Consider the following 26,278-nt stretch of genomic DNA (forward strand, 5'->3'; position numbering starts at 1 on the left):
TTCGCCATCTCGCTTCAGTCCACCACCATGAAAGGAGAGCAGCACGAGTAATTCACGTGGTGTCACCATCTGTCGTTTTTAATGGCATTAGGGGAGGAAAGTGTAATTATTCCCATGTATTAGTAGGAGACAGGGTGGTGCCTGGACATGCGTATGAGCGAGCATGGCCAAGTCAATTTTAGACAGTTCTTATGGAGGGGTCTTCAGAAAGCTCATAGGAAATAGGGATTATGAGAAAGTATGCATACATTGCAAACGTTTTTTGCACCAAGATGAGCTTGTCTTTTAATGCCATTTTCTATGAACTTTTTGAAGTACCCTTGAGTACTAGTTTCCCATGAGCCCTGATCCAAAAGCTTAAGTGTTACTCTGTTTTGGAGGGATCGTCTTAGAGAACAGGCTTAAACGCCGCTTTTGCTTTGAAGTCTGATGTCTGCACAGCACCTTAGAGCATACACGTTTTTCTCCTTAACCTTGTAACTTCTGCTTCCATTAAGTTATTGCACAGTGAATGGGAACGTTTTATTTACAAGATTTTTTTTGTGTTTTTTTATTTTATTTTATTTATTTGAGAGGTAGAGTTACAGACAATGAGAGGGAGAGACAGAAAGATCTTCCTTCCACTGGTTCACTTCCCAAATGGCTGCAATGACCAGAACTGGGCCGACCCGAAACCAGGAGCCAGGGACTTCTTCCGGGTCTCCCATGCGGGTCCAAGGACTTGGGGCATCTTCCACTGCTTTCCCAGGCCATAGCAGAGAGCTGGACTGGAACAGGAGCAGCCGGGACTAGAACAGGTGCCTCTATGGGATGCCAGGGCTGCAGGCCAGGGCTTTAACCCGCTGCACCACAGCGCCAGCCCCGACATTGTGTTTTTCAAAGAAATGGCATCATGGAAAGGTCCTTCAAAAGTTCATGGAAGTGGCATTACAAGTTATTTGTTTTGGTGCAAAAAAGTTAGAAATCCAGTGTTTTTTTCTTGTAATACATATTTTTATGAACTTTCTGAAGATCTCTCGTATGCACAGATGTTGAGAATCTTTTGCACCAAAATAATCTTCTAATTCCATTTCCCAGGAACTGTTTGAAGTAGGCTCATACATCGTTTTGCAGACTACTGTCACAGGCATTTATTTCACAAGATCCTGGGCTAGGAATAAGTAAGATCAAGTAGACTGGGAGTCCAGCAAGGGAGCGGAGACCTGTCCAGAAGAAACTGGGTGAGATGGACAGTGGCGGGCAGGGCTGGACTGAGTCAAGGGTCAGGAGGAGCCCTGTGGATGAGGGGAGGATGTTCGGACCGGGCTCTGCAGGATGAGTCGGGCTTGGAAGTGTGGGTGTAGGGGAAGAGGGAGGATATCCAGGCAGCAGGGACAGCATCATGCAACACTGGGAGGGACACTTTTAGAGTCCTAATTGCAGTGGAATTGTCACTGTGGTGAAATTTAATAACCAACCCAAAAGCAGCCCTTGGAGGCAGCTGGTGTATTTTTACTGAAACCTTCTGTTGGTGATTGGTCAATTAGCCCAAAGAAACCTCTTTGGTGATGGCAAGTTGAGACTAAAGAGGAGTAAGGGGTACCTAACAGGTCATGTGGAGATAGGTCCCTCTGTGTAGGAGTGTCTCATGATCATTTTTAAATCATGGATTGGGAAAGAGATGTTCCTTACAGTGTGATTTACATATAATCTATAATATTCAGAATAATTGAAAAGTTGGACTACAGGGAAATGGAGTTTTTTAAATAAGCTCATTTTTTAAAAGACAGAGAGAGGTAGAGACAGAGAGGCCTCTGTTGGTTCACTCCCCAAATGGCCGCAACTGAGCCAATCTAAAACCAGGAGCCAGGAGCTTCTTCCAGGTCTCCCATGTGGGTGCAGGGGCCCAAGGACTTGGGCCATCCTTCACTGTTTTCTCAGGCACATTAGCAGGGAACTGGATCAGAAGTGGAGCAGCTGGGACTCAAACCAGTGCCCATATGGGATGGCAGTGCTGCAGGCCAGAACCTTAACCCACAGTGTCACAGTGCTGGCCCTGAAATGGATGTTTTGATACAGCTGTTTAACGCAATGTTGGGAAGTCTTTCAGTTTTTCTACAGAATATAGTATGGTACCATTTTTTAAAAAAGATTTATCTTATCTGTTAGAAAGGCAGAATGACAGGGAGAACAGAAAGGGGTGTTCTATCCACTGGGTCACTCCCCACGTGGCTACAAATGCTGGGGCTGAGCCAGGCCAAAATCAGGAATCAGCCTGGAATTCCATCCAGGTCTCCCACTTTGGTTTCAGTACATCTGCTGCTTTCCTAGGTGCATTAGCAGGGAGCTGGATCAGAAGTGGAACAGCTGTGACTCAAAGCACTGCTTTGATATGGGATGCCAGCGTCGCAGACAGCACCTTAACTCACTGCACCACATCACCAGCCTCTATACTTTTTTTTTTTTTTTTTTTTTTTTTTTTTTGACAGGCAGAGTTAGACAGTGAGAGAAAGAGACAGAGAGAAAGGTCTTCCTTCCGTTAGTTCACTCCCCAAATGGCCGCTACTGCTGGCGTGCTGCGCCGATCTGAAGCCAGGAGCCAGGTGCTTCCTCCTGGTCTCCCATGCGGGTGCAGGGCCCAAGCACTTGGGCCGTCCTCCACTGCCTTCCTGGGCCACAACAGAGAGCTGGACTGGAAGAGGAGCAACTGGGATAGAACCGGTGCCCCAACTGGGACTAGAACCCGGGTGCTGACACTGCAGGCGGAGGATTAGCCTAGTGAGCTGTGGCGCTGGCCCCCTGATACTTTTTTAAAAACAGTACACAGGGGTTGGCGCTGTGGTGTAGTAGGTTAAGCATCCAACCCTGGTGCCAGCATCCCATATAGGCACTGGTTCGAGTTCTGGCTACTCTGCTTCCATTCCAGCTCCCTGCTGATGGCCTGGGAAAGCAGTAGAAGATGGCCCAAGTGCTTGGGCCGCTGCATCTGCATGGGAGACCTGGAAGAAACTCCTGGCTTCAGATTGGTCCAGCTCCGGCTGTTGTGGCCATTTGGGGAGTGAACCACAGATGGAAGAACTCTCTGCCTCTCCCTCTCTCTGTAACTCTGCCTCTCAAGTAAATAAATAAATCTTAAAAAAAAAAAAAACCAGTATACAGTGCCATGCAAAATTATCTAATTTGCATAGGGAAAATGATAATTCTGGGTATCTTATTAAGTGAAATATATTTTGAGCCCTTACCCGCTAAGTGCTAAGGATGTAGTGAGGAACAAGCATAGAATTGTTGTTTTCACGTAGTTTATGAGCTGATGATTGGAGACATGATTGTGAGCCAAGCAATCACACAAATCGAGGCATGGCTATTTGCTTATGTGAGTGAAAAAAGAACGAAGTGCGTAGAGGTCAGGGTAGGGAAGCCAGTGAAGGCTCTCCTGAGGAATTGATCTTACGGTTGAGATTTGCTGGGCCGGTCAATGCCAGCAGGATGAAAAGACGGGAGGCGAGCATGGCCAGCAAGGGAAGTGGAATGTGCAAAGGCCCGGTCGCTGGGGAGTGCATGGACCTGAAAGAGCCGGCGTGGCTGAGCCGTAGATGGTGAGCAGCAAAAGAGCACAAGCGGGAGAGCTTTACATTTCCCTGTTGCCTTGTGACCACGTGCCATTTCATCATGAGCAGCCATTGAAAATTTGAGATACGTGCAGGTGCCATTGCTTTTTTATCTGTTGTAGATGTGCGTGCAGCTAGGAAATCAGGTTTGTTTGGATTTGAAATCAGAGGCACACGATAACTTTTTTTTAAAGATTTATTTTATTTATTTGAAAGAGTTACAGGGAGAGGGAGAGACAGAGAGAAACAATGAGATCTTCCATCAGCTGGTTCACTCCCCAGATGAGTGCAACAGCTGGAGCTGAGCCAAAGCTAGGAGCCTGGAACTCAGTCTGGGTCTCTCGTGTGGGTGCAGGTTGGGCCATCTGCTGCTGCTTTGCCAGGCACATTTACAGGGAGCTGGATTAGAAGTGGAGCAGCCGGGACTCAACCCAGTGCTCATATGGGATGCTGGTGTCACAGGCAGCAGCTTTACCCACTGTGCCACAACGCCGCTCCCCCAATATATCATTTATTAGCTAGACTTACAGGGCACTTTTACTCCAGTGCCTGTAATATTTTCCTCGGAACAATATTATAGGTGTGTGGTGTGTAGTTGAGTATTAAGGCAGTCAAAGCAGCAGACCCTGCTGCTATTGTGGTCATTCATGCTTGCATGGGTTCCAGCGCAATGTGAAGAAGCTGCAATAGCTAAACATCTACTTCTGTGAAACCCATCCTAGTTACTTAAAATTTCCCCTAAAAGGGGACATACCAATTGCTAAGAAGATTTTTTGATGTTTGCTTTAGGTTACGGGAGGTTCCAGTGGCATTGGGAAGTGCATTGCTATCGAGTGCTATAAACAAGGCGCATTTATAACTCTCGTTGCCCGGAATGAGGTAAGTCTTTTGGTTCCTTCGTACTAACTTATTTATGCAACCCTTCTTAGTCAAAGCAGCTGAGCTAATCGTCTTAGTATTCACACCTGCACTAGACTGGAACGCGTTTACTGCCTGATAGGAGGTGTGAGTCCTGAACGATGGGTTCTTTATCATATTGAAGCCAGCACTTCCCAGCCAGACCAGCTCCACAAATATTTATGTGGTGCCATTGACATATTAGGCAACATCATCATAGTCACGGCAGTGAAGACACGCCTGGCTAGCCAGGGTCCCCGCCAACCTGGAGCTGACGGCTGAAGGTTTACAGGTGTTTACAGATTGTTTGTAATTTGCTTGTGATGTGACAGGTTCACCACAAGGCAATCTCCTTCCTCCCCAGAGGTTTAGCAGGCTGTGCTTTCCTGTGTCAAGTCAAGGCAGGGTCTGTTTTTCTTTTCTTCAGGGTCTGTGACTGTAGCCAAAATTGTTTCCAGGGCGCACACACCTGTGGGATCCCCTGCCATTGCTCTCTGCCTGTATGGCGCTTGCCACTTAGCAAGTGCTCGGAACAGATGTGCTGAGTAAAGAAATGAAGGGAGGAGCGATGGGGAGAGGGGGGATGCCAGTGTGGCATCCTCAACCTTGCTTGGGGATTAACTGCTCAGGTGGGATTGGACAGCTGACCAGAGCCCAGTGGCCATAGCAAGGCAGGGCTGGCCTCTGGGGGAAGATGGCTAAATGACAAAAGTAGGCTTGGATGGTCATAGTTTCTTACCATGAAAGGCAGAATTAGCTAGCTACCTGTCTTCGCGAACAGTGAACAAGCTTTGGTGCTGAAGCTGCCTCGCATGAGTGAACACATGAGTGTAATGAAGTGGTATTCTGGGATTTTTACACAGAGCCAGTAATGACACAGAATGAATGAAGAAGGGTGGTGGGAGGCCCAGCAGGGCAAGTGCCCGGTCGCTCCTAGAGGGGGCCTTAGTGGCCAGAGGTGAAAGAGCCTTTGGGCATCAAGACATTATTTTCTGGTAGAATTTTCCATTCCAGTCTTACTAAGATATTGTTAGGTGAAAATTACCAACAATAATATTGCTCAATATAGTTCTGCTAATGAAGATACACACAGGTCAAGTAATTAATAGAATAGCAGTATGGTGTTAGAGACCCTGCCAGGCTGAGAGGCTGTACATGCCCTTCGGAAGAATTCTCCTCCCCTTTTGTTGTGTTCTAGCTCTCATGATGTATTTAAGGTACTCGTATAGTACATGAAGATACTCTAAACCAATACCTTTTTCTTGAAAAAAGTAAAGCAACTAGCATCGAGACCTTATAAGAGCTTTCCAATTACATATCTTAAGAGTATTTTGGAAGTGGCCAGAGATTTATCCAGTCCCTCTCAAAAGTGATTTTACCATAATTGCTTTCATGGTAGGGGAGGAAGATATGGGATGATATAGAAGCCCTCTTGACATGGAGTCATATGTACCTTCCATTTTGGGGGTCGTTGTATAGCAATATAGTCACTTTTATATCACAGCTGAACACGCTCAGATCAAAACATTTATTAAAATTGAAAGGGTGATTAGTTAATATTGGGTTTTTGAGTTTCACTTATTTTTCCTGTTGTGTTCCCCTGTGATTAGTTTAAAAACTTGCTGTCACTTGTTTGTAGCCCAACATACTTTACAGTTTCTTTCTTTCTTGGACCGTGGCCCAGTTTACCTATACAGTATAGGTACTGTTTGTGTGTTTCTTAGATTTTAGCACTCACACAAGAAATTTTTCCCCTCTCTTTCAACAAACAAGCAGATGGATATACAGACAACCACCAAAACTCACTCTTCTGTATTGCTTTCAGGACAAGTTGCTGCAGGCAAAGAAAGAAATTGAAAAGCATTCTATAAATGACAAACAGGTAAGTCACTGTCTATACAAATCTACACAGTCCTATAAGGGGGAAAAGGACTACTTTAACTGTTCATTAACAGCATATACTGTTTTTCCAGTTAAAGTACATATTAGACTGTTTTAGAGAAGGTATAGTTCTTGTCCCACCCCCTTCTTTAGCTTACCTGGGCAGGTAGCTACACCCCTGCCCTCTACACAACAGCTCTGCCAGCCTCCACGCGTGGGCGAGGACAGATCTTCTAAGGAGATTCACGCTGAACAATCCTACTCACATTGTGGGAAACAGCCAAACATCCCTTATCTTTTCATTTCAAGTCCTAAATTTGGTTGACATTTGGATTAATGGGCACACTGGGGAGTGAAGTATTCTGACTCATAAGATTTTCTGATAAAGTTCATGTAGACCAGAAAACACTTAAAAAAAAAAAAAAAGAAAGAAAGAAAAGGTTCAATTGTTTGAATTGTCCAGGCACTCAGGTTATTGGCAGAAAATACACAGATTTGCACACAAAAATCTGCCAGTGGTCCAATAACAGAATGTTTCACTAGAAAATGATTTAATTCCAATCTTCTATTTAAATGAACTTTATTCAAATGCTGGAGAGGAAAGGTATTGTACAAAAGGTCCTTTCGGTTGTAAAATTTTTTAATGAATGAAATTATATATACAATGTATATTTCCATGTAAAATACAACAACAAATTAACCACACCCTCATCACCCAATAAGAAATAGGGTTTACCAGGGTGTCTGAGGCTCCTGAGTGCCCCATCAGCCCCTTCCCTCCTGTCTCCTTCCCGGAGGTCACCTCCCACCTGGTTTCTGTGTTGATCCTTTGCTTATCTTGATAATCTTCCCTTATCTGTTAAAATGCATGTGACCCTACTTACTATGTTGTTTATGGCAGCCATCTTATTTTGTTAACAGCTTTGTGAAGATATAACCTATACACCAAATATACAGTTGACCTATTTAAGGCGTACAAGCCAGTGATTGGCTGGTCACAGAGTTATGCAACCATCCCCACAACCAGGTTCAGAACATCCTTGTCACACTCCTGGACCCATTATCAGGCACAACCCGTTCCCACCCATCCCCCTGCGAGCCCTGAGCAACCACTTACCTACCTCGTATTGTCCTTGGAGATTTGTAAGTCATTGTTCTTTATGAATTCCTGCTCAACTTGATTGCTTCACTCCATACTAGTTTTGGAATTTATCTATTTTGCTGCATAAGGTGGCAGTTCTTTTTGTTCTTGTTTAGTGCTGTTCTGTGTATAAATACATTTGTTTTGTCTCAGTTCTACTGTGGGTAATATTGAGGTGTTACCAGTATTTCTGTTTTGCTGTTATGAAAGTTTTATGAGCTCTGTGTGTGCAGCTGGGCAGGAGGAGTGTTCTGTACCTGCTCATGGGACTCCTGAGCTGTGGTATGTGTCTGTCTTCAGCCCCCCCCCCCCCACCAGGAGTGAAGGTGGCTCCTGTCACACGCCACGTCCTTGTCAACACTTGGTATTGGCAGATTTAATTTTTCCCTTTCTGATGGGCTCTAAATAAACTTCTTGTGGTTTTAGTTGCCTTTATCCCCCCTCCAGAGTCTGTTAGAGATCTTTTCATGTCAATAAAAATAACAGTAATCTACCTCATTTTTTAAAGTGATTGCAGCATAGTATTGGGTGCACCTGTGTTTATTTAATCAATTTCATGTTGTCAGGCTGAGTTTGTTTTGCTTTTGCAATCTCTGTTCCTGGTCCACACCTCCTTGTACACATGCTGAGTTCTTCTCTAGGACTCTGGCCTCTGCCTGTACCCTCTCTCTGAAGCTCACAAGTGGCAGAGCACCCCTCTGCAAGTTGCCCTGCTTCTCTGGATTCACGCAGCCAGTGATAGAGAGGAAGGATGTGGTGAAATGCGTGCCACTGGAGCCCTGATGGCTGGAGGCCTGTCTTGCCTGTTGCTCCTCTTCATACTTCTGGGCCCTTCTTCATCTGTCAGGGGCTTTGGGGTGCGTGGAAAACTCTTCCTTTCCCATTAAGGGAGGGGAGATAATCTAGGGTGGGGATCTGTTGAGAGGGGCTGATGCCTGGGAGCATTTTTGTCCTGGTAATTTGCTAACATTTTTGTTTCCAAATTCACTTATCTGTAGTATAGACTTTATTTACAGTACATTAGGTAACCTTACGTACAAAGTGTGGAAAAGCATTTTTAAAAGCTGATTCCTCAGGGGCTGGCACTATGGTGTATTGGGCTAAGCCACTAGAAGTGGGTGCCACTTCTAGTCCCAGCTGCTCCACTTCCATTCTGGCTCTTTATGTCCTGGGAAAACAGTAGAGATAGCCCAAGGGCTTGGGCCCCTGCACCAAAGTGGGAGACCCAGAAGAATCTCCTGGCTCCTGGCTTTGGATCAGCTCAGCTCCAGCTGTTGGGACAATTAGAGAGTGCCCAAGGGGATGGGAGACCTTCCTCTCTCTCTCCCTCTCTCTCTGTAACTCTACCTCTGAAATAAATAAATAAAATCTTAAAAAAACAAACAAACAAAAAACCTGATTCCTCAGCTCTCTGGTAATGGCCTGGGAAAAGCAGCGGAGGATGGCCAGTGTGTGTGGGCTGCTGCACCCATGTGGGAACCCTGGAAGAAGCTACTGGCTCTGGCTTCTCTGTTGCTGAGCCCTGGCTTTTGTGACCTTATGGGAAGCAAATCAGCAGGTGGAAAACCCCTCTCTCTGTAATTCTGTCTTTCAAATAATTAAATCTTTTTTTATAAAAAAAAAAAGTTTCCTATTTTTTTCACTTTTTTTTTTAAAAAAAGATTTAGTTATTTATTTGAAAGGCAGAGTTACAGAGAGGCAGAGAGAGAGAGAGAGGTCTTCAATTCACTGGTTCACTCTCCAAATGGCTGCAACAGCCGGAGCTGGGCTGATCTGAAGCCAGGAGCCAGGAGCTTCTTCCAGGTCTCTCATGCAGGTGCAGGGGCCCAAGGACTTGGGCCATCTTCTACTGCTTTCCCAGGTCAAAGCAGAGAACTAGATCAGAAGTGGAGCAGCTGGGACTCGAACCAACGCCCATATGGGATGCTGGCACTACAGGTGGTGGCTTTACCCACTATGCCACAGCGCCTGCCTGCCTTCCTTCCTTCCTTCCTTTTAAAAAACATTTATTTATTTACTGGAAATCCAGAGTTACACAGAAAGAGAGAGAGAGAGTGATCTTCCATCCGCTGGTTAACTCCCTAAATGGTCGCAATGGCTGGAGCTGGACCAGGCTGAAGCCAAAAGCCAGGAGTTTCTTCCTGGCCTCTCAAGTTTGTGCAGGGCCCAGGCACCTGGGTTGTCCTCTGCTGCTTTCCCAGATACATTAGCAGGGAGGTGGATCAGAAGTGGGGCCAGCGCTGTGGCATAGCTGATAAAGCCGCAGCCTGCAGCGCCGGCATCCTGTATGGGCGCCAGTTTGAGTCCTGGGCTCTACTTCCGATTCAGCTCTCTGCTATGGCCTGGGAAGGCAGTAGACAATGGCTCAAGACCTTGGGTCCCTGCATCCATGTGGGAGACCCAGAAGAGGCTCCTGGGCTTTGGACTGGTGCTTGTGGCCAATTGAGAAGTGAACCAGTAGATGGAAGACCTCTCTCTCTCCCTCTTTCTCTCTCTCTCTCTCCCTCTCCTTCTCTCTCTGTGTAACTCTGACTTTCAAATAAATAAATCTTAAAAAAAAAAAAAAAAAAAAAGAAGTGGAGCAGTAGGAACTTGAATCAGTGCCCATATGGGATGCTGGCGCTGCAGGAGGCAGATTTACCCACTACACCACAATGCAAGCCCCAGAAAGTAGTTTTTAAAGAAGAAAATAGGGCCCTAGCATTGTGTCTTTAAAAAATAAAAAAATAAAAAAATTGCTTTCTGTGTGAGAATGTGGAGGAAAAAAAATCCTCTTTGGATGTCGCACAGGAAGGATCCTGGTTCTTAGAATTTAGGTTTCCTTCTTGCACAAAATAAAACTGATGTCAAATCTGAAGGTGGAGGGTGGCTTTTCTTTCTTTTTTTTTTTTTTTTTAAGATTAATTTATTTATTTGAAAGGCAGAGTTACAGAGAGGTAGACGCAGAGAGAGAGACAGAGAGAGAGAGAAAGATCTTCCATCCTCTAGTTCACTTCCCAAATTGCCCACAATGGCCGGAGCTGAGCTCATTCAAAGCCAGGAGCTTCTTCTTGGTCTCCCACATGGGCGTAGGGGCCCAAGGACTTGGGCGATCCTCTGCTTTCCCAGGCCATACCAGAGAGTTGGATTGGAAGAACAGCAGCTGAGACTTAAACCTGTGCCCATCTGGGGTGCCGGCACTGCAGGCTGCCGCTTTACCTGCTACACCACAGCGCTGGCCCCTGGAGGGTGGCTTTTTATTCCGTCCTTTGGCCTGGCTGCCTATAGCTGGAGAACATCATCGTCGTCACTGGCTTCCGAGGCCCTGAATTTCAGGGGAGGCCCCTGTGCCCTTCTAGGTGGGCTCAGCAGGAAGAGGAAGCAGCAGGACTGTATCCTGTGCGTCCTCCCTAGCTCCCCTTCTCGCAGGCTCACTGCTGCACGTAGACTGCTGTGTCAGTGGGCATTGCCACTACTAACAGCAACATTGGCAGATCCCTCTTTTTTAATTTTTAGGATTTATTTATTTATTTGAAAGGCAGAGTTACAGAGAGAAGGAGAGATAGAGATCTTCATCCACTTGTTTTCTACCCTACCCAAAAGGCTGCAATGGCTAGAGCTGGGCCGATCTGAAGCCAGGATCCAGGAGCTTCTTCCAGGTGTCCCACATGGGAACAGGGGCCATCTTCTGCTGCTTTCCTAGGCACATTAGCAGGGAGCTGGATCGGAAGTGGAGCAGCTGGAACTCAAACTGGCACTCACAGGGGATGCTGGTGTTACAGGTGGTGACTTAACCCCCTGTGCCCCAGAGCTGGCCCTGACATTAGCAAATTTCAAACTCCGTAATCTATACATTGAAGGTTGACTTTCTTCTCTGTTAAAAAGAACTGCTTTTAATTAAAAACATCCCAAAACAGAGTTTTGACACCTGCATATTTTCTATCATTTATTCCCACAGGTTGTCCTTTGTATATCAGTTGATGTATCTCAAGATTATAACCAAGTAGAGAATGTCATAAAACAAGTAAGAGACTGAGCTGATTGAAATGAATGTGCTGGACTTTTGTTGGTTCTTGTCATTGGGTTCTGTGGGTTGGACTTGGTAAATCTTCCCTTTGGGGTAAATAGTTGTGTAGATTTTATGTATTAATATTGAATTTGCTGTTGAGTGAGTTTTCTTTCCTCCTCTCTTTGTAAATACCTGCTCTGATAAACTTTTCTAGGCACAGGAGAAGCTGGGACCAGTGGACATGCTGGTCAACTGTGCAGGAATGTCCGTGGCAGGGAAGTTTGAAGATCTCGAAGTTAGCACTTTTGAAGTAAGTATGGTTGTTTGCTCGCTGGGGTAGCTCATTTACTGAAGGTAGCACAAAGCCACAGGAAGGCTTTAAGCACGGAGTGGGTGAATGCATTCAGAAATTCACAGAAACTTGGGAAGGTGAAGGAAGAGTGAACAGGGTTTTGGGTCCAGTGTCACAGCCATCCAACCGTAGGAATGTCAGTTGTCTCAGATGTGAGTGAAACATCTACTGTGACACAGATTACTGCAGCCACTCGCTGAGACCTTGTCTCAATAGAGCACTCGTAAAGCAAGAGGCGTTGTGTGTTCACGTCAAGCATCCGTGATGCGGACAGTGGGAAACCCAGAGCTGAAAAAAAGACTTGCCACAGCACTCAAGTCACAATAAAAAGATAACGCATCCTCGCCGTGTTGATATTTTTAAACAAGCACATCGAGGAACCTCTCTTAGTGATTTATTTCAGCACCAAAGAAATGGACATTCAATTTGATGTCTTTAAGTACAAAACGGTTTATTTGGCAGAGCATAAACCATCTTTTTCCGCGTGTTCCGTTGAGCCTTCACTGCGGTCATAGATTTTAAACGCTTGAGCCTGCAAAGTGAAGGTGCTTTCTTCCGTAGAAATGCAGACTGCGCAGCCGGTGTTGCCGCTTCTAGTAGGCTGCGGGAAAACGCGGGGGGTTACCTAAAACAAGCAGGAGAGTCAGGATGCTGGTACAGGCAGAGAGGTGGGACTTGAGTCTCAGCAGGGGTTTCACCCCAAGGGAGAACTAAGCTTCCGAAAGGACAGGAGGACTGCTAACCCAGACCCGCTGATGAGAGAGGCTGTGATCCTGGACCTGATGGGGGTGGGCCTCTTGGGCCCTCTACTTGTGCTCCCCTCCAAGGGAGGGGAGGACACCGTACTCTGGTTGTGTCACCTTCTAAAGCCATTGTTTGCTCTCTCCCTTTGAAATCCCAATGACTTGCCTTGTGCTGTGGAGTCCATTGTGGCCTTACTCTTTGTATTCATAGTGAATTCTTGGTTATGTGTGTATTTGTTCTTAGTTTTACTTTTATTGATGTTCTTGGGGAGTCACACATGTCACAGCTCCTTGCTTGGGGAATAGGGCACATCAGCACTGTGAGAAACCTGGCCGGTCTTTCTCTGCACGCCGCCCCATGTGTCTCCTCCCTTTGCTGACGTTGTTGGCATCCTTTGTGGGTCCATAGACTGTAGTCGTAAGCCTGGCTGCGTGCTGAGAGCTCTTCAGTGGTCCCCAAGCCCGGGGGTGGTTCATGGGGAACCTAGCACGCTTACCTTTGTTTTCCTTTTTCATGGTTTCTTGGTGCTGGGTCTTTCCTAAGAGTTATTTAAGTTTTCTTTTGTCCTTTTGCACATGTGTTTATTTTGTCTAAAGGGCAGGGTCTCTCTGTTTCATGGTAGAGGCTTTGCTGTGCTTTCATGTTTAAAAAAGGGGTACAAAGGAGCTGATTGGAGAGCTCATTGCAAGTTCTGTGCTGGGGTAGAGTTGTTTGATTATGGGCCCCTCTCTAGTGATTGGGCTGTATACTGTGAGGGAATTTCAGTGCCCGAACCTTAGGTCTTTCCTCGTGGGTTGGGTCAAAGCCTTGGGGAAGTCTTCAGGCCTCCAGCTTCATATGTCCCTGTCTGCAGGTGTATCAGTACCTGGACAGACTCTCAATTAAACCCTCATTGACCTCCAGTGCCTACCACACTAGAAGAGGGGCCCATATTGGCTCTTTGGAGAGAGAAAGATGTCTAGGACCTGACAGTTTTTGTTTTGTCATTTTCCTCCATCTCTATCTCTACATATCTGCATATATTTTGAATTTTTATTTATGTATCTGCTAGGAAGAGAGAATGCCCATCCACTGATGCTTGCAGTGGTCAGGGCTGGGAGGGGCCAAAGTCTGGAGCCTGGAATTCAATCTGGGTCTCCCACGAGACTGGAAGGAACCCAGCTACTTGGGCTATCACCTGTTGCCTCCCAGCATCCATATTAGCAGGAATTTAGAGTCAGGAGCCAGAGCCACATCACACTCCAACGTGGAACGCAGGATGTGCAACGTCAACCAGCATCTTGACCACTAGACCAAACATTTGCCCTAAATATATATGATATATTTTTAAGGATTTATGTATTTATTTGAAAGAGTGACAGACACAGGCAGAGACAGAGACAGAGAGAGAGAGAGAGAGAGAGTGTTTTCATCTGTCGTTTCACTTCCCAAATAGCTGCAACAGCCAGGTCTGGGCCAGGCAGAGGCTGGGAGCCAGGAGCTCTCCTGATTTCCCACGAGGTCTTCTGCTGCTTTCCTAGGCACAGTAGTAGAGGCTGGATTGGAACCTGAGCAGCCAGGACTTGAAGTGGTGCTCTCATGTGATGCCAGCATTACAAGTGCAGCTTAACCTGCAGTGCTGGCCTCCCCCAGGTGTATGTATTTTTAAGGTGAGACATCATCTAACCTAAAATTAGCTGTCTTCAGGGATACAATCCGGAGGCATTCAGCATATTCACAGTATTGTGCAACTCCCATCTCTGTCCAGTTCCAAAATGTTTTCGTCACCCCAAGGGGAACTCTGGACTCATTACCCAGTTACCCTTCATTCCCTCCTCCCCCCAACCCTGGTCACTGGCAACCACCAATCTATATTCTGTCTTCCTGGATGTTTTGTATAAATGGCATCCTGTGCTACCTGGCCCTTTGTGTCTGCCTTGTCTCGCTGAGCATGTCTCTGAGGTCCGTCCACACGGTAGCCAGCCTGGGTCACACCTTATTCCGTTTTGCATTCTGGTAATACTCCATGGCATGCAAATAACACATTTTGTTTATTTATTCATCTTTGGTGAAATTTGAGCTCTTCTACCTGACCTTTTTTTTTTTTTAAGAGATTTATTTATTTATTTGGAAGGTGGAGGTACAGAGAGGGAGAGACAGGCAGAGAGAGAAAGAGACGTCTTCCCAGCACTTGAGCCATCTTCCACCCCTTTCCCAGGCATATTAGCAGGGAGCCGGATCTGCAGTGGAGAAGCCAGGACTCAAACTGGTGCCCCTACCTGACTGCCTTCACACAACCTCTTAGTCAGTACTTCTGCCTTTCAGCCCAGTGCCCACCCACCCCCACCCCTGCCCCAGGGATCCTTGGTACATCAAAAGCCTTTTGGAAGTGTGTGATATATTCCTACCCTTTAGTTTCTCCATTCCTTGCTTAGCTTTCAGTTTTCTGGGGTCATATTTTTTTTTTCTCTTTTTAAAGATGTATTTATTTATTTGAAAGGCAGAGTTACAAAGAGGCAGAGAGAGAGAGAGAGAGAGGTGTTCCATCCACTGGTTCACTCTCCAGATGGCTGCAGTGGCCAGCGCAACACTGATCCAAAGCCAGGAACCAGGAGCTTCTTCTGGGTCTTTCACATGGGTGCAGGGACCCAAGACTTGGGCCATCTTCTACTGCTTTCCCAGGCCATAGCAGAGAATGGATCAGAAGTGGAGCAGCCAGGACTTGAACCGGCACCCAAATGGGATGCCAGCACTGCAGCACCCGCCCTGGGGTCTTCTAAGTTAGTTACCACTCATTTTTCTATTCTTCAACTTCCCAAATATTACCATTGTCATTCTTGTCCACATTTTCTTTGTTCTGATGGGATCTTGCCTTTAAAAAGCAATCTCTTGGAGCCAGCTTTGTGGTGCAGTAGGTTAAGCTGCTATGATGCCAGCATCCCAAATGAGTACCAGTTCGAATCCTGGCTGCTCCACTTCTGTCCAGCTCCCTGCTAATGCACCTAGAAAAGCAGTTCAAGAGGGCTCAAGTCCCTGCACCCACCTGGGAGACGTAGACAAAGCTCCTGCCTCCTGGCTTGGCCTGACCTAGCCCCGGCTGGTAGGACCATTTAGGGAATGGACCAGATCTCTGGAGGATCTCTTTGTCTCTTCCTCTCTCTCACTGTAACTCTGCCTTTAAAAACAAACAAACAAATAAATCTTAAAAACCAAAATAAAAATAATAATGTCTTTACTGAGATTTTTAGAGAATGTTGAAAAGGGAAGAACTGAGGTGAATACCCAAGTTTGGTGTTCCATCTTTTTTCAGGGACTTTTAAGGAATATTTTTTATTATTAAAACATTTAGGGGAGAGTGGGAATCCCAACAGCCTAAAACAACCACTTAAGATTTTCCTTGGTTCTGTACCTGTGCATGTATGCTCTTACTTAATATTTAGAGTAGTTCCACACACAGCCTGTCTGTCTTCTGCTTTTTAAAGACTTGCAACAGAAATATATCCCCCCCCCAACCCCGCCGTCACTCCTGATGTTTCTGGTCATCATTTTTGAAAGGTCCCTAGGAGTCTATTATTACATATCATCATCATTGCCTTAAAGTTCCCCCAACTGAAGGGGTCAGCCCAAGCTATTTACTATGGAAACATTTTAAGGCAGATATTTTCAGATTTTCCAGTGTACGTGTGAGGCTTTGAAGAGTTCGCAGGATGAGGGAGATGTCCAGTGGGTGCTTTTGTAAGCTCTTGCCCATCATCCTTGTGTCATGTGCTGTACTATGGGCAGGGGCTCCGCAAGCGTTTCGCCTGGGGCTTCTCTGAGAGTCCTCGCAGCAGTCCTGTGCGGGAGTGCCGAGATGAGCCTCGCTTTCAGCTGTGAAAATGAGCACAGCTGTCTTTCTTGTTCATCATCAGATAAGGTAGGAAACGGTAGAGCACAGACTTGGACCCCAAATCTGCTCTGTTCATCACTGTCCTACTCTTTGTGGTCTTTAGCTTAGAACTAATAGGGCTGGAAACCGTCTGAAGCTGTGTCCTAAATGGTCTTTCAAAAAGTGTCACGCACAACACGTACTGTTCTCTTTTGTAAGGAGAAAACGAATCGTGACTGGTTTTCAGCAGATGCGCATCTGTCTGCTGCCACTGTGAGACGAGATTGAAACAGGCTGCCAGTGGCAGGTCCCGAGCCTCACGTCGCGTTTGCAGCATCACGAGGTCATTCGTTCATTCAGCAAAGCTGCTGAGCTCCCCAGTCACCTGGGCGTCCGCTAAGGAACGTAAATCTGGAAATGGGATCAAATTCCCACTGAGCGCAGCCTTGAGGCTCTGACCTCGCTCCCACCTCACGCGGCCTCTTTGTTGCCTGCAGAGACTGATGAACCTCAATTACCTGGGCAGTGTGTACCCCAGCCGAGCCGTCATCACCACCATGAAGGAGCGCCGGGTGGGCAGGATCGTGTTTGTGTCTTCCCAGGCCGGGCAGTTGGGGCTGTTCGGCTTCACGGCCTACTCCTCGTCCAAGTTTGCTCTGCGGGGCTTGGCTGAAGCTTTGCAGATGGAGGTAAAAGTTGGCTCATTTTTTGCATTTATTCCTCTTAGCTTAGCAACATATTCTTTAGTTTTGTTGCTTTGTATGTTATTGTATTAAATTAGAGATTTGACATCAGTGGAAGAGAACTGGTCAAGTTTTATAGTTAACATTTTTCATTGTGTAAAGATTAGTTAGGAAAGAAGCAAAAATGGTTATGGCATTTTGCTTGTATAATTCAATATACAAAATACTAGAAATATCCTTACAGTTTTATTGGTCTAATACTGTATATGGGTTAAGTTAAGCAGATATTTTAGAAATTTTTCTATAACAAAAAGATTTGTCTTTGTGACTGAATAATTAGTAACTGAAAGAACTTGAATCAGTTAAGAAGCAAGAAGCTTTTTTTTTTTTTTAAGACTTAGTTATTTATTTGAAAACAGTTACAAAAACAGAGAGAGAGAGAGAGAGAGAGCTTTCATCTGCTGGTTCAATCCCAGTTGGCCTCAACATCCAGGGCTGGGCCAGGCTAAGCCAGGAGGTGGGAGCTCCATCTGGGTCTCCCACGTGGGTGACAAGGCCTCAGTACGTGAGCTATACCTGTTGCTTCCTAGGTGCATTAGCAGGGAGCTGGATCCAAAGTGGAATGCCTGGGACTTGAACCAGCACCCCAGGATAGAATGCAGGTGTCCCCAACAGTGGCCTAACCTGCTTCAGCACAAAGCCGGCCCCTAACTCTTAGCATTTAGACAAATCATTTACATTGTCCTCAGTTTCAACATCTGTAATGTGAGAGGGCTGGAAAAAATACATCATTTCGCTCTCGTGACACTTATATTTTAATATCATGAATGCACATCGAGGACAATGAATACTTTCTGTTTCTACAATTGAAAGGACATTTTGTAGAAGAAGGGTAGAGTCAGGATTAGCATCAGAGTCAAGTCATATGCACAACCTCCGACCTCAGCTGGACCAAGTAGATTTCTGCACCGTTGTCACATGGGGGCGCTTAGGATCTTCACTTTACCCCTGTCTAAAACCATGAACCGAGAGGGGCAAGGTAAGATTCATGCCCTTCTGTGAGATTCTATCACAGTCTGTGCTGAAATATAACACTACGTGATGTTCAGCACCCAGAAAATCCTCCATATGACCAACTCTGTTACCATAGAGTATGCTTTTAGGAACCCTGGTTGATGATTTAGATCAGGGATCAGCAACACTCTCAGTAAAAGAGCCAGATAGGGCAGAAGGCCAGATAGGCTGTGAAGGCGGGCTGGTGTCTGTACAGCTACTTGAGTCCACTTTAGCAGCAGAAAGCACCCGTAATTGACAGTATGTAAGTGGGCAGGTATGACTGTAGTCCAGTGAAGTTTTGTGCACACAGGCAAAGGGCTGGATTTTTCTCACAAACCATGGTTTGCTGATCACTAGAGGACTCCTCGCTGGTGTGTGACACAGCACACATTACCTGGATATTGATAACTGCTGCAGTGTAGACGAACTGTGGAGCTGAGTCCTGAGGAGCATCTTAGGGACCAGTAGACTGCCGTTCTCATACCAAAGAAACCGGCCACAAATTTCATTGTTACCAACCGGCTTAATACCTTAATGAAGAGTAGATCATTGTAATACACTTAGCAACATGGCTGTGAAATTTCAAATAAGAATATTGGTATTTCTTTTGCCAACTTTTACCTAAAAGTCCCTTTGTGAATAGCTGTTTTATTTCTACCCCAGTTTTGTGAATATGTGTGGCACATCTTAAGCTGCCTTATAGAAAGAAAACTGAGTTCTCGGTGAATTCAGTGAGTTGCTCAGTCTCGTGGTTCCTTAGTGGTAGCCTGAGTCTACTCCTTGCAGCAGGGTTGTCCACTTCAGGGGAGAGTCGCCTGGTCACTGGACTACTTGCCTCAGCTCTCGGTTTGCTTTTCAAACCCATGCAGGTGCAGAGAGGTTTTGAAGATGAAAAATCTGCTAGTGTGTGTCCCTGAGTCTCATCTCGCAGAGCTGTTAGGATTCGCTGCTGTAGGGAGAAGTGCAGTCTGGTGCTCGGGTTTCCCGTGAGATGAAGCAGAGGTGAGGAGGAGACCAGTGGGTGCTGGTGACGCAGTCCCCTCTGATCAGCGTGCTGCAGCTCTCACAGAGCTCCTTCTCTGCTGCTTCCAAAAAGAATGTCCTCACTTGACCACAAAATCATATAAACATGTACCATGAAAAGCAGGTTTGGGAGAAGAGTAATTTAGTCATCAGATTCAGTTTGTTCATAGAACTTGTAACAAACCAGTCTTTGAAAGCTGAATAATTAAATCAAATTCTATAAATGAAACTATATAATTGATCAAGTTCCAAATTTTTTATAATCCTTTGGTTTAATTAATTTTTTTAAAGATTTATTTATTTATTTGAAAGGCAGAGTTACAGAGAGACAGAGGCAGAGGCAGGAGAGAGAGATCTTCTACCTGCTAGTTCACCCTAAATGGCTGCAATGGCCGGAGCTGAGCTGATTTGAAGCCAGGAGCCAGGAGCCAGAAGCTTCTTCTCAGTCTCCCACGCAGTGCAGGTGCCCAAGGACTTGGGCTGTCTTCTACTGCTTTCACAGGCCAAAGCTGAGAGCTGGATCAGAAGTGGAGCAGCCAAGTCTTGAACCCGTGTGCATATGGGATGCTGGCACTGCAGGTGGCAAAGCTTGACCTGCTACGCCACGGTGCCGGCCCCCCTAATTATTTTTTGAATCTTCCTGTCTGTCTCACCTCGTGCCCAAGCTAACGTAGGACCCTGGAATGGTCTATAATTTTGAAATAATGCTTTGTCAACAACTTTCTTCATCTTTTTTTTTTCTTACTTAGTATTTTAGCTACAAATACATCATTTAAAGATTTTGAAAGTTAATCTTTTTTGGAAAGCAGACTCCTGAAGTGGGTGATAGCCAAAGATGTGGTGGCAGAGACCAAGCCAAAAAAAAAGAAAAACAAACAAACAACAAAAAAAAACCAGTGCTCTCCTTTCTGCCCCTCTTCTTTCAGTCCTGCACTTGCCCGCCCTCCTTGCCCTGAAGGTAAGGTGGCACTGAGCTGTTCCATGTAAACAGCCATCAGTGTCTCTCCAGCTCCCATGTCTTTGTTTTGATGAAATAAGGAACACCATGTACTTAGTATTTTGATAACAAATGGGTTCTGGAGTGAGCATCCTTCTTTCTGTTTGAGGCTGAAGCCATGTGAAACTGAGCGAATGGTGACAGCATCCGAGCGGGGCAGGACAGAAAGAGCACGGTCAGGCAGCAGGGACAGGGATGTGCAGACGTGGCTCAGCAGGGCCACTGGTGAGCGAAGACCTGGCTGACACATTCTTAGAAAAAGCCACGTATTGGCATTGTCCTACCAGGATCAGGAGAAGCCAACCCCCTTCGTTTCCTGTTTGACAGAGTTGTTAGATAGTGGATGAGAGGAAGGTGTGCATACAGTGTACAGTATTCATATTTTAGCAAATTATTGCATCAAGACTTTCAGAGGCTCCATGGAGGTAGGGTTTATGTCTGTTTTGTTCACATCCATATGCTTTGGTCTTAGACTGCATTGCCGGTTAAGTGCCACTGGGGTCAGCCAGCCGTGGATGCAGGAGAGGTGGTGGATAACAATGGCGCAGACACCAGCCCAGGAAGGAACTGGACTTCAGCTGTGAGAAAGCTGTTCTGAAAAGCTCTGTTGTCACCCTTTGACAGCTCAGCCTTGACCTTGTGTTTGAGAAACACTGCTTCGAAATGCTTTTATGTTAGCTTGGGTACCACAGTCCTTGCTTGTTGTGGGCAGGGCAGAGGAGCTGCCTACAAGTGACTGCCTCTGGGTGGGTAGTCAGCATCGTTCTTTATGTATAGGCAACCTAGTTACCACTTACGGGCTGTTTTGAAAGCTTATTATTTTTTTAAGCTTAATTTATTTGAATGGCAAAGTGACAGAGAGAGGGAGAGGGAGAAAGAGGGAGAATCTCCCATCAGTTTGTTGATTCTCCAAATGGCTGCAACAGCCAGATCTGGGCCAGTATGAAGCCAGGAACTCCATCCTGGTCTCCCACGTAGGTGGTAGGGGCCATCATGCACTGCCTTCCCACACACATTAGTAAGAAGCTGGATTGGGGCAACTGGGACTCAAATCAGTACTCCAGTATGGAATGCAGATATCACAAGCAACAGCCTAACCTTAGCCCCAAAATTTACTTTTTTAAGTTTCATCTTATAGGAAAGAAAGGGAGACTGAGACAGATGGACAGAGAGAGCTTCCATGTATTAGTTCACCCCCCAAATACCCACAACAACCACAGGTAGGCCAGGCTGAAGCCAGGAGTCAGGAATGCAGTCTGAGTCTCACAGGTGGGTGGCATGGATCCAGTTGCTTGAGCCATCAACTACCACCTCCTAGAGTGCATATTAGCATAAGTCTGGAATCAGAAGTGAGCCAGAACTGGAACCGGGGACTCCAGTATGGGTAGTGAGCATCCCAAGTGGAGTTGTAAACAACTGTGCAAAATGCCCCCCGTTTCTTGACTTTTTTGTAATGTTTTTTCACCCCTGGTCTCGAGAGCAAGACCGTGGGAAACAAATTTTTAAGTCCCTATCTCACAGACAAGTGGAAGAGGAATTGCTCGCTTATCAACCCCACCGCCTGGCCCCGACCCAGAGCTGTCGGTGAGCATAGCTGGGAGATGAGGCCACAAGCTCTGTGGGCGCTGAGCAGACGCGCTCTCACGCCCTGTTCCCCTGGCACTGGACCAGCGGAGGCACCTCCCTTCTGCTACTGCACTTCCCGGGAGGGCCGGCCCAGATCTGCCGCACACTTCTCCCGACCCTGGCAGCCACCCCCGCGAGCTTGGCAACGGCTCTTCGCGGAGGAACCAGGGGGAGAGGGGTTCCAGGAGAGGTCAGGGCCCTGGCGTACCCCTAGAGGCTGTTGCAGTAGACAAAGGTGTCTCAGATACTCAGTCTGCTGTCATGATTACCCTCCCTGTGCCCTGCAGTGGCTGACCGTGCTATCAGTGGCCTCCACTCTCAGATCCCCTAGATGTCTTCATGAGAATAAAAAGTGAGCCAATGCCAAGTCAAACTCACAGCACGGAGATTCTGACGGCCACTGTTGTCCGTCAGCTCGCTAATGGCCAAGGCAGGATGGTGTGTGTGGCAGGGCTAACGCTGGACAGTCTTTGGCAGAATCTGCGGGAATTACTCGGGATGTGTTCACGAGTGGGGAGTTTAGAATAGGGTAGCAGTAGTGAGGTAAATTAGCATCCAGGAAGCAAGGTGGGGAGGGGCTTCTCTGTACAGGTACTGGCTGTGGAGGTCCTGCAGGGGAGCTGTGTGGCTGGTGCCACCCTAGGGGACAGTGACTGTGCTGTTGGTGGGTTGTGGTGGAGGATGGGCAGCGGCTGGTTGAATAGGGAGTTCTTGCACAAGCTGAACTGTCAGGATGGACAGATCCAGCCCTGGGTCTGGAGGCCACGGGGGGTGGGATTTGAGTGGTCAGACATACTCTGTAGATGAAAGCGACATAGCCAGAATACCAGAGACAGTGTGAAGGGAAAACACATTTGCAAGCTGGTAGACAAGGAGCAGACCTGTCCACTGCCTTCAGACAGTGCCTGGACAGTGTGCAGTGTCTGGGGAAGATGAGGAGGCATGTTTTTGTTGTTTTACTTGCTTGAGAAGCAGAGAGAGAGAAACAGCAGCTACAAGCTCACTTGCCACATATCTGCAGTGGCCTAGGCTGGGCTAAGACTGAAGCAAGGCGTCAGGAACTCCGCCAGACGCCCATGTAGCTGACAGGGACGTAACTACTTGAACCGTCACTGCCACTTCCTGAGGTACACAGTACAGGAAGCTGGAACTGGGTATTGGACCCAGGGACTCTGATACGGGACACAAGCAAATCAACTGCTAGGCAAAACACCCACCCTTGAATCCTTTTTATTTATTTATTTATTTATTGACAGGCAGAGTGGACAATGAGAGAGAGAGACAGAGAGAAAGGTCTTCCTTTGCTGTTGGTTCACCCTCCAATGGCCACCGCGGCTGGGGCGCTGCGGCCGGCACACCATGCTGATCCGAAGGCAGGAGCCAGGTGCTTCTCCTGGTCTCCCATGGGGTGCAGGGCCCAAGCACTTGGGCCATCCTCCACTGCACTCCCTGGCCACAGCAGAGAGCTGGCCTGGAAGAGGGGCAACCGGGACAGAATCCGGTGCCCCGACCGGGACTAGAACCCGGTGTGCCGGCGCCGCAAGGCGGAAGATTAGCCTAGTGAGCCGCGGCGCCGGCTCCTTTTTATTTTAAAGACAATTACTCTATCATTTTATTTTGAAAGGCAGACAGAGAGAAGAGGGGGAGCAAGAAAGAAAGAGACAGAACTCGATCTTCTATCCACTGGTCCACTCACCAGAGGCCTGAAGCAGCCAGAGCTAACTGGGTGCACTGCACTCAATCCCAGGGACCCAGCTCCTTGAGCCATCGCCCACTGCCCCGCAGGTGCACGGTAGCAGGATGCTGCTTCCTAAGCGGAGGAGCCAGGCTTCAGACCAGGCAGGCACTCGATGAGAGCGCCCGCCCAGGCAGCTAACCTCTGTGCCGAGCGCCTGCCCCAGCCCCGTTCCTCATGGCAGTGACGGGGTTTGCCCCGCTTGAGGGTCAGCTGGTTTCTGAAGTGGAGGCCAGCGGGAGCTTCCCCGCCTTCCGTAACCACGCTTCGGCAGGGGGTTGCCGTCTCCACTTCCAGAATCCCCCGTTGGCCGGCGCTCCCCGGCAGTCCCCGGCAGTCCCCGGCAGTCTGGGCCGGCCGCAGGTGTGGAAGCAGGAAAGGGAACCGTCTCACTCACCGAGGCTGCTCGTGCTGTTTCTACAACGCAGGTGAAGCCCTACAACGTCTACGTCACGGTCGCCTACCCGCCCGACACAGACACCCCCGGGTTTGCTGAGGAAAACAAAACGAAGGTGAGTGTTTCCGCGTGGCCTCTCAGCTGTCCGTCTGGTTCGCATCCTCCTGGCGGTGCCGAGCGTGGCGCGGGGTTCTCCGCGCTGATCTCGCCTTCCTCTCCTCCCCTCCTTTGAGCTTCCTGTAAATGTTCACTGAACCTGTTTCGGAGCGCTCCATCATCACCTTCGCTCCATCACCTTCGCTCCATCACCTTCGCCTCCCCCGCCCTTGCCCATTCCCTCTTCCCAGAGGCAGTGCTTATTTGAACTCGTTCGGTTAGGTCGCTACTGCATTTTATCAAGATTTGGGAGTTACTTAGGACTTCCCGCCCTGGGCGGAAGCATCGAAGACTCAGATCTGCTCCGCACTCCCGCCTGTCGCCCATCTCTGCTTGAGTCAGCTTCAGCCTGTACCTAAATATGGCTTTACAGACAGCGCGGCGCCGGCCTTTCCGAGCGGACACTTCCTCTCTCGCCTCTCCGTCTCCGTCTGCGCTGGTTTGTGTGTTCCCAGTGAGTTCAGCCCAGGCGGACGCACGAATCTCGGTTGGAAGTAATGTCCCTGAGAGGTTCACAGGTGTTTGTTCATCGACTCAGCCTTCCGGTTTCCAGTAGTCACCCGATGCCGTGTGACTCCCACTCCTTTGGGCAGCACCTATTTTCTGTTTATTTTGGAAGCTCTCAGGCCCTTCTGGTCACTAAGGTACTTTGGATTGGGCGTTCTCATTTCACATCCTTCCACACTCAAAGGAGCCCTTTCTTCAGCCCAGAACTTCAGCTCTGGGGACAGTTTATAAGATTCCTTCTTCGATAATGTGTCTGCATCCACAGTACTCAGGTGTTCTTTCTGGAGTTTGTGTTACTCAGATGTTGAATTTTCTGAACTGATCTACTTTCCCTTCTTTTTCTTTCATTTTCTCTTTATCTTTTTGAGCCATTTTCAAGTTTCATTAACTTTATCTTTTAGCTTTTCCATTGAAATTTTTATTTCTACTGACATGTTAAAATTCCTTGAATACTCTTATCTGAATGTAAATTTCTTAACAGTTTCTTGCCTTCCATGAATTACATATTTTCTCTTATTTCTAAAGATGTTGATTTTTTTTTTTTTAAGATTTATTTATTAGAGTGACAGAGTTACAGACAGAGAGAAGGAGAGACAGAGAGAGAGAGAGTTCTTCTATCTACTGGTTCACTCCCCAGATGGCCACAACAGCTGGAGGTGGGCCAATATGAAGCCAGGAGCTTCTTCTGGGTCTCATGTGGGTACAGCGGCCCAAGTACTTGGGCCATCTTCCACTGCTTTCCCAGGCCATAGCAGGGAGCTGGATTGGAAATAGAGCAGCCAGGACTTGAACTGATACCCACATGGGATGCTGGCGCTGCAGGCAGAGGCTTAACCTACTGTGCCACAGTGCTGGCCCCTGGGCTTAAAAAAAAAAAGATAATTTATTTATTTATTTGAAAGGCAGATTGACAGAGACTGAAAGAGAGGGAGAGGTCTTCCATCTACTGGTTCACTCTCCAAGTGCCCCAAACCACCGGGGCTAGTCCAGGCCAAAGCTGAGAGCCAGGAAATCTATCTTGGCCTCCCTCTTGGGTGCAGGAACCCAACTATATGGGCATCATCTGCCCTTTCCCAGGCACGTTAGCGGAAGCTGGATGAGAAGTAGAGGTGAGGCTCAATCCCAAGCACTCCAGTGTGGGATTTGGGCAGTGGCTTAACCTGCAGCACCACAGTAGCCACCCCTCATTCTGGGCTTTTGGTCTCATTTATTTTTGTTCTTTTCTCCTGGATTTGACATTTTCTTCTGTCTCCTGCATTATGCATGTCCTCTAAGTTTCTTTTTCTCTGTTGTTATTTTAGGCATTGCTGTTACGTCTGGTGATCCTTGGTTGTCCATAGTTAAGGCAGGTGCACTAACGTGCGAGTGGAAACACTGGCTTCTCCACGTTCTCTTAGCCATAGGGTGGGCAGGAGGGGCTCCAGCTGTTTCATTAGCAGATTCCCCCCAGAGGCATCGGCCCACAATTTCTAATGACTCAGCTTGTCAGGGAGGAATCATTAGTCTCCTGCCTCTGGGAGAACTACGACCAGCTCCAAATCGTGAGACCCAAGCAGGTCAGGAGGTCTGGGAGGCTCACCACTCAGCGCCAGCTTCTGCTTAGTTTTTCTGTTTCCAGCAAGGCGCCTCGTAACTGCTCAAGGAGTGGACATCAGTGTTCT

The 26,278-nt window shown here is 47.3% G+C and overlaps 1 protein-coding gene across 2 annotated transcripts in view; it reads left to right on the forward strand.

The window, feature by feature from the left end:
* Window positions 1-26,278, forward strand: part of KDSR (3-ketodihydrosphingosine reductase) — a 40,793-nt gene that overhangs the window by 1,623 nt on the left and 12,892 nt on the right. For both annotated transcript variants that reach the window (XM_002713630.5, XM_089305000.1), the window contains exons 2-7: window positions 4,377-4,466; window positions 6,310-6,366; window positions 11,444-11,509; window positions 11,709-11,804; window positions 16,935-17,126; window positions 23,986-24,069. In XM_002713630.5, coding sequence (XP_002713676.2) covers window positions 4,377-4,466; window positions 6,310-6,366; window positions 11,444-11,509; window positions 11,709-11,804; window positions 16,935-17,126; window positions 23,986-24,069 — 585 coding nt within the window. The remainder of the gene's footprint in view (window positions 1-4,376; window positions 4,467-6,309; window positions 6,367-11,443; window positions 11,510-11,708; window positions 11,805-16,934; window positions 17,127-23,985; window positions 24,070-26,278) is intronic.

The sequence above is a fragment of the Oryctolagus cuniculus genome, chromosome 10 (genome assembly GCF_051225735.1).
Source record: "Oryctolagus cuniculus isolate XC-2025 breed Fujian yellow rabbit chromosome 10, ASM5122573v1, whole genome shotgun sequence".
Taxonomy (NCBI): Eukaryota; Metazoa; Chordata; class Mammalia; order Lagomorpha; family Leporidae; genus Oryctolagus; species Oryctolagus cuniculus.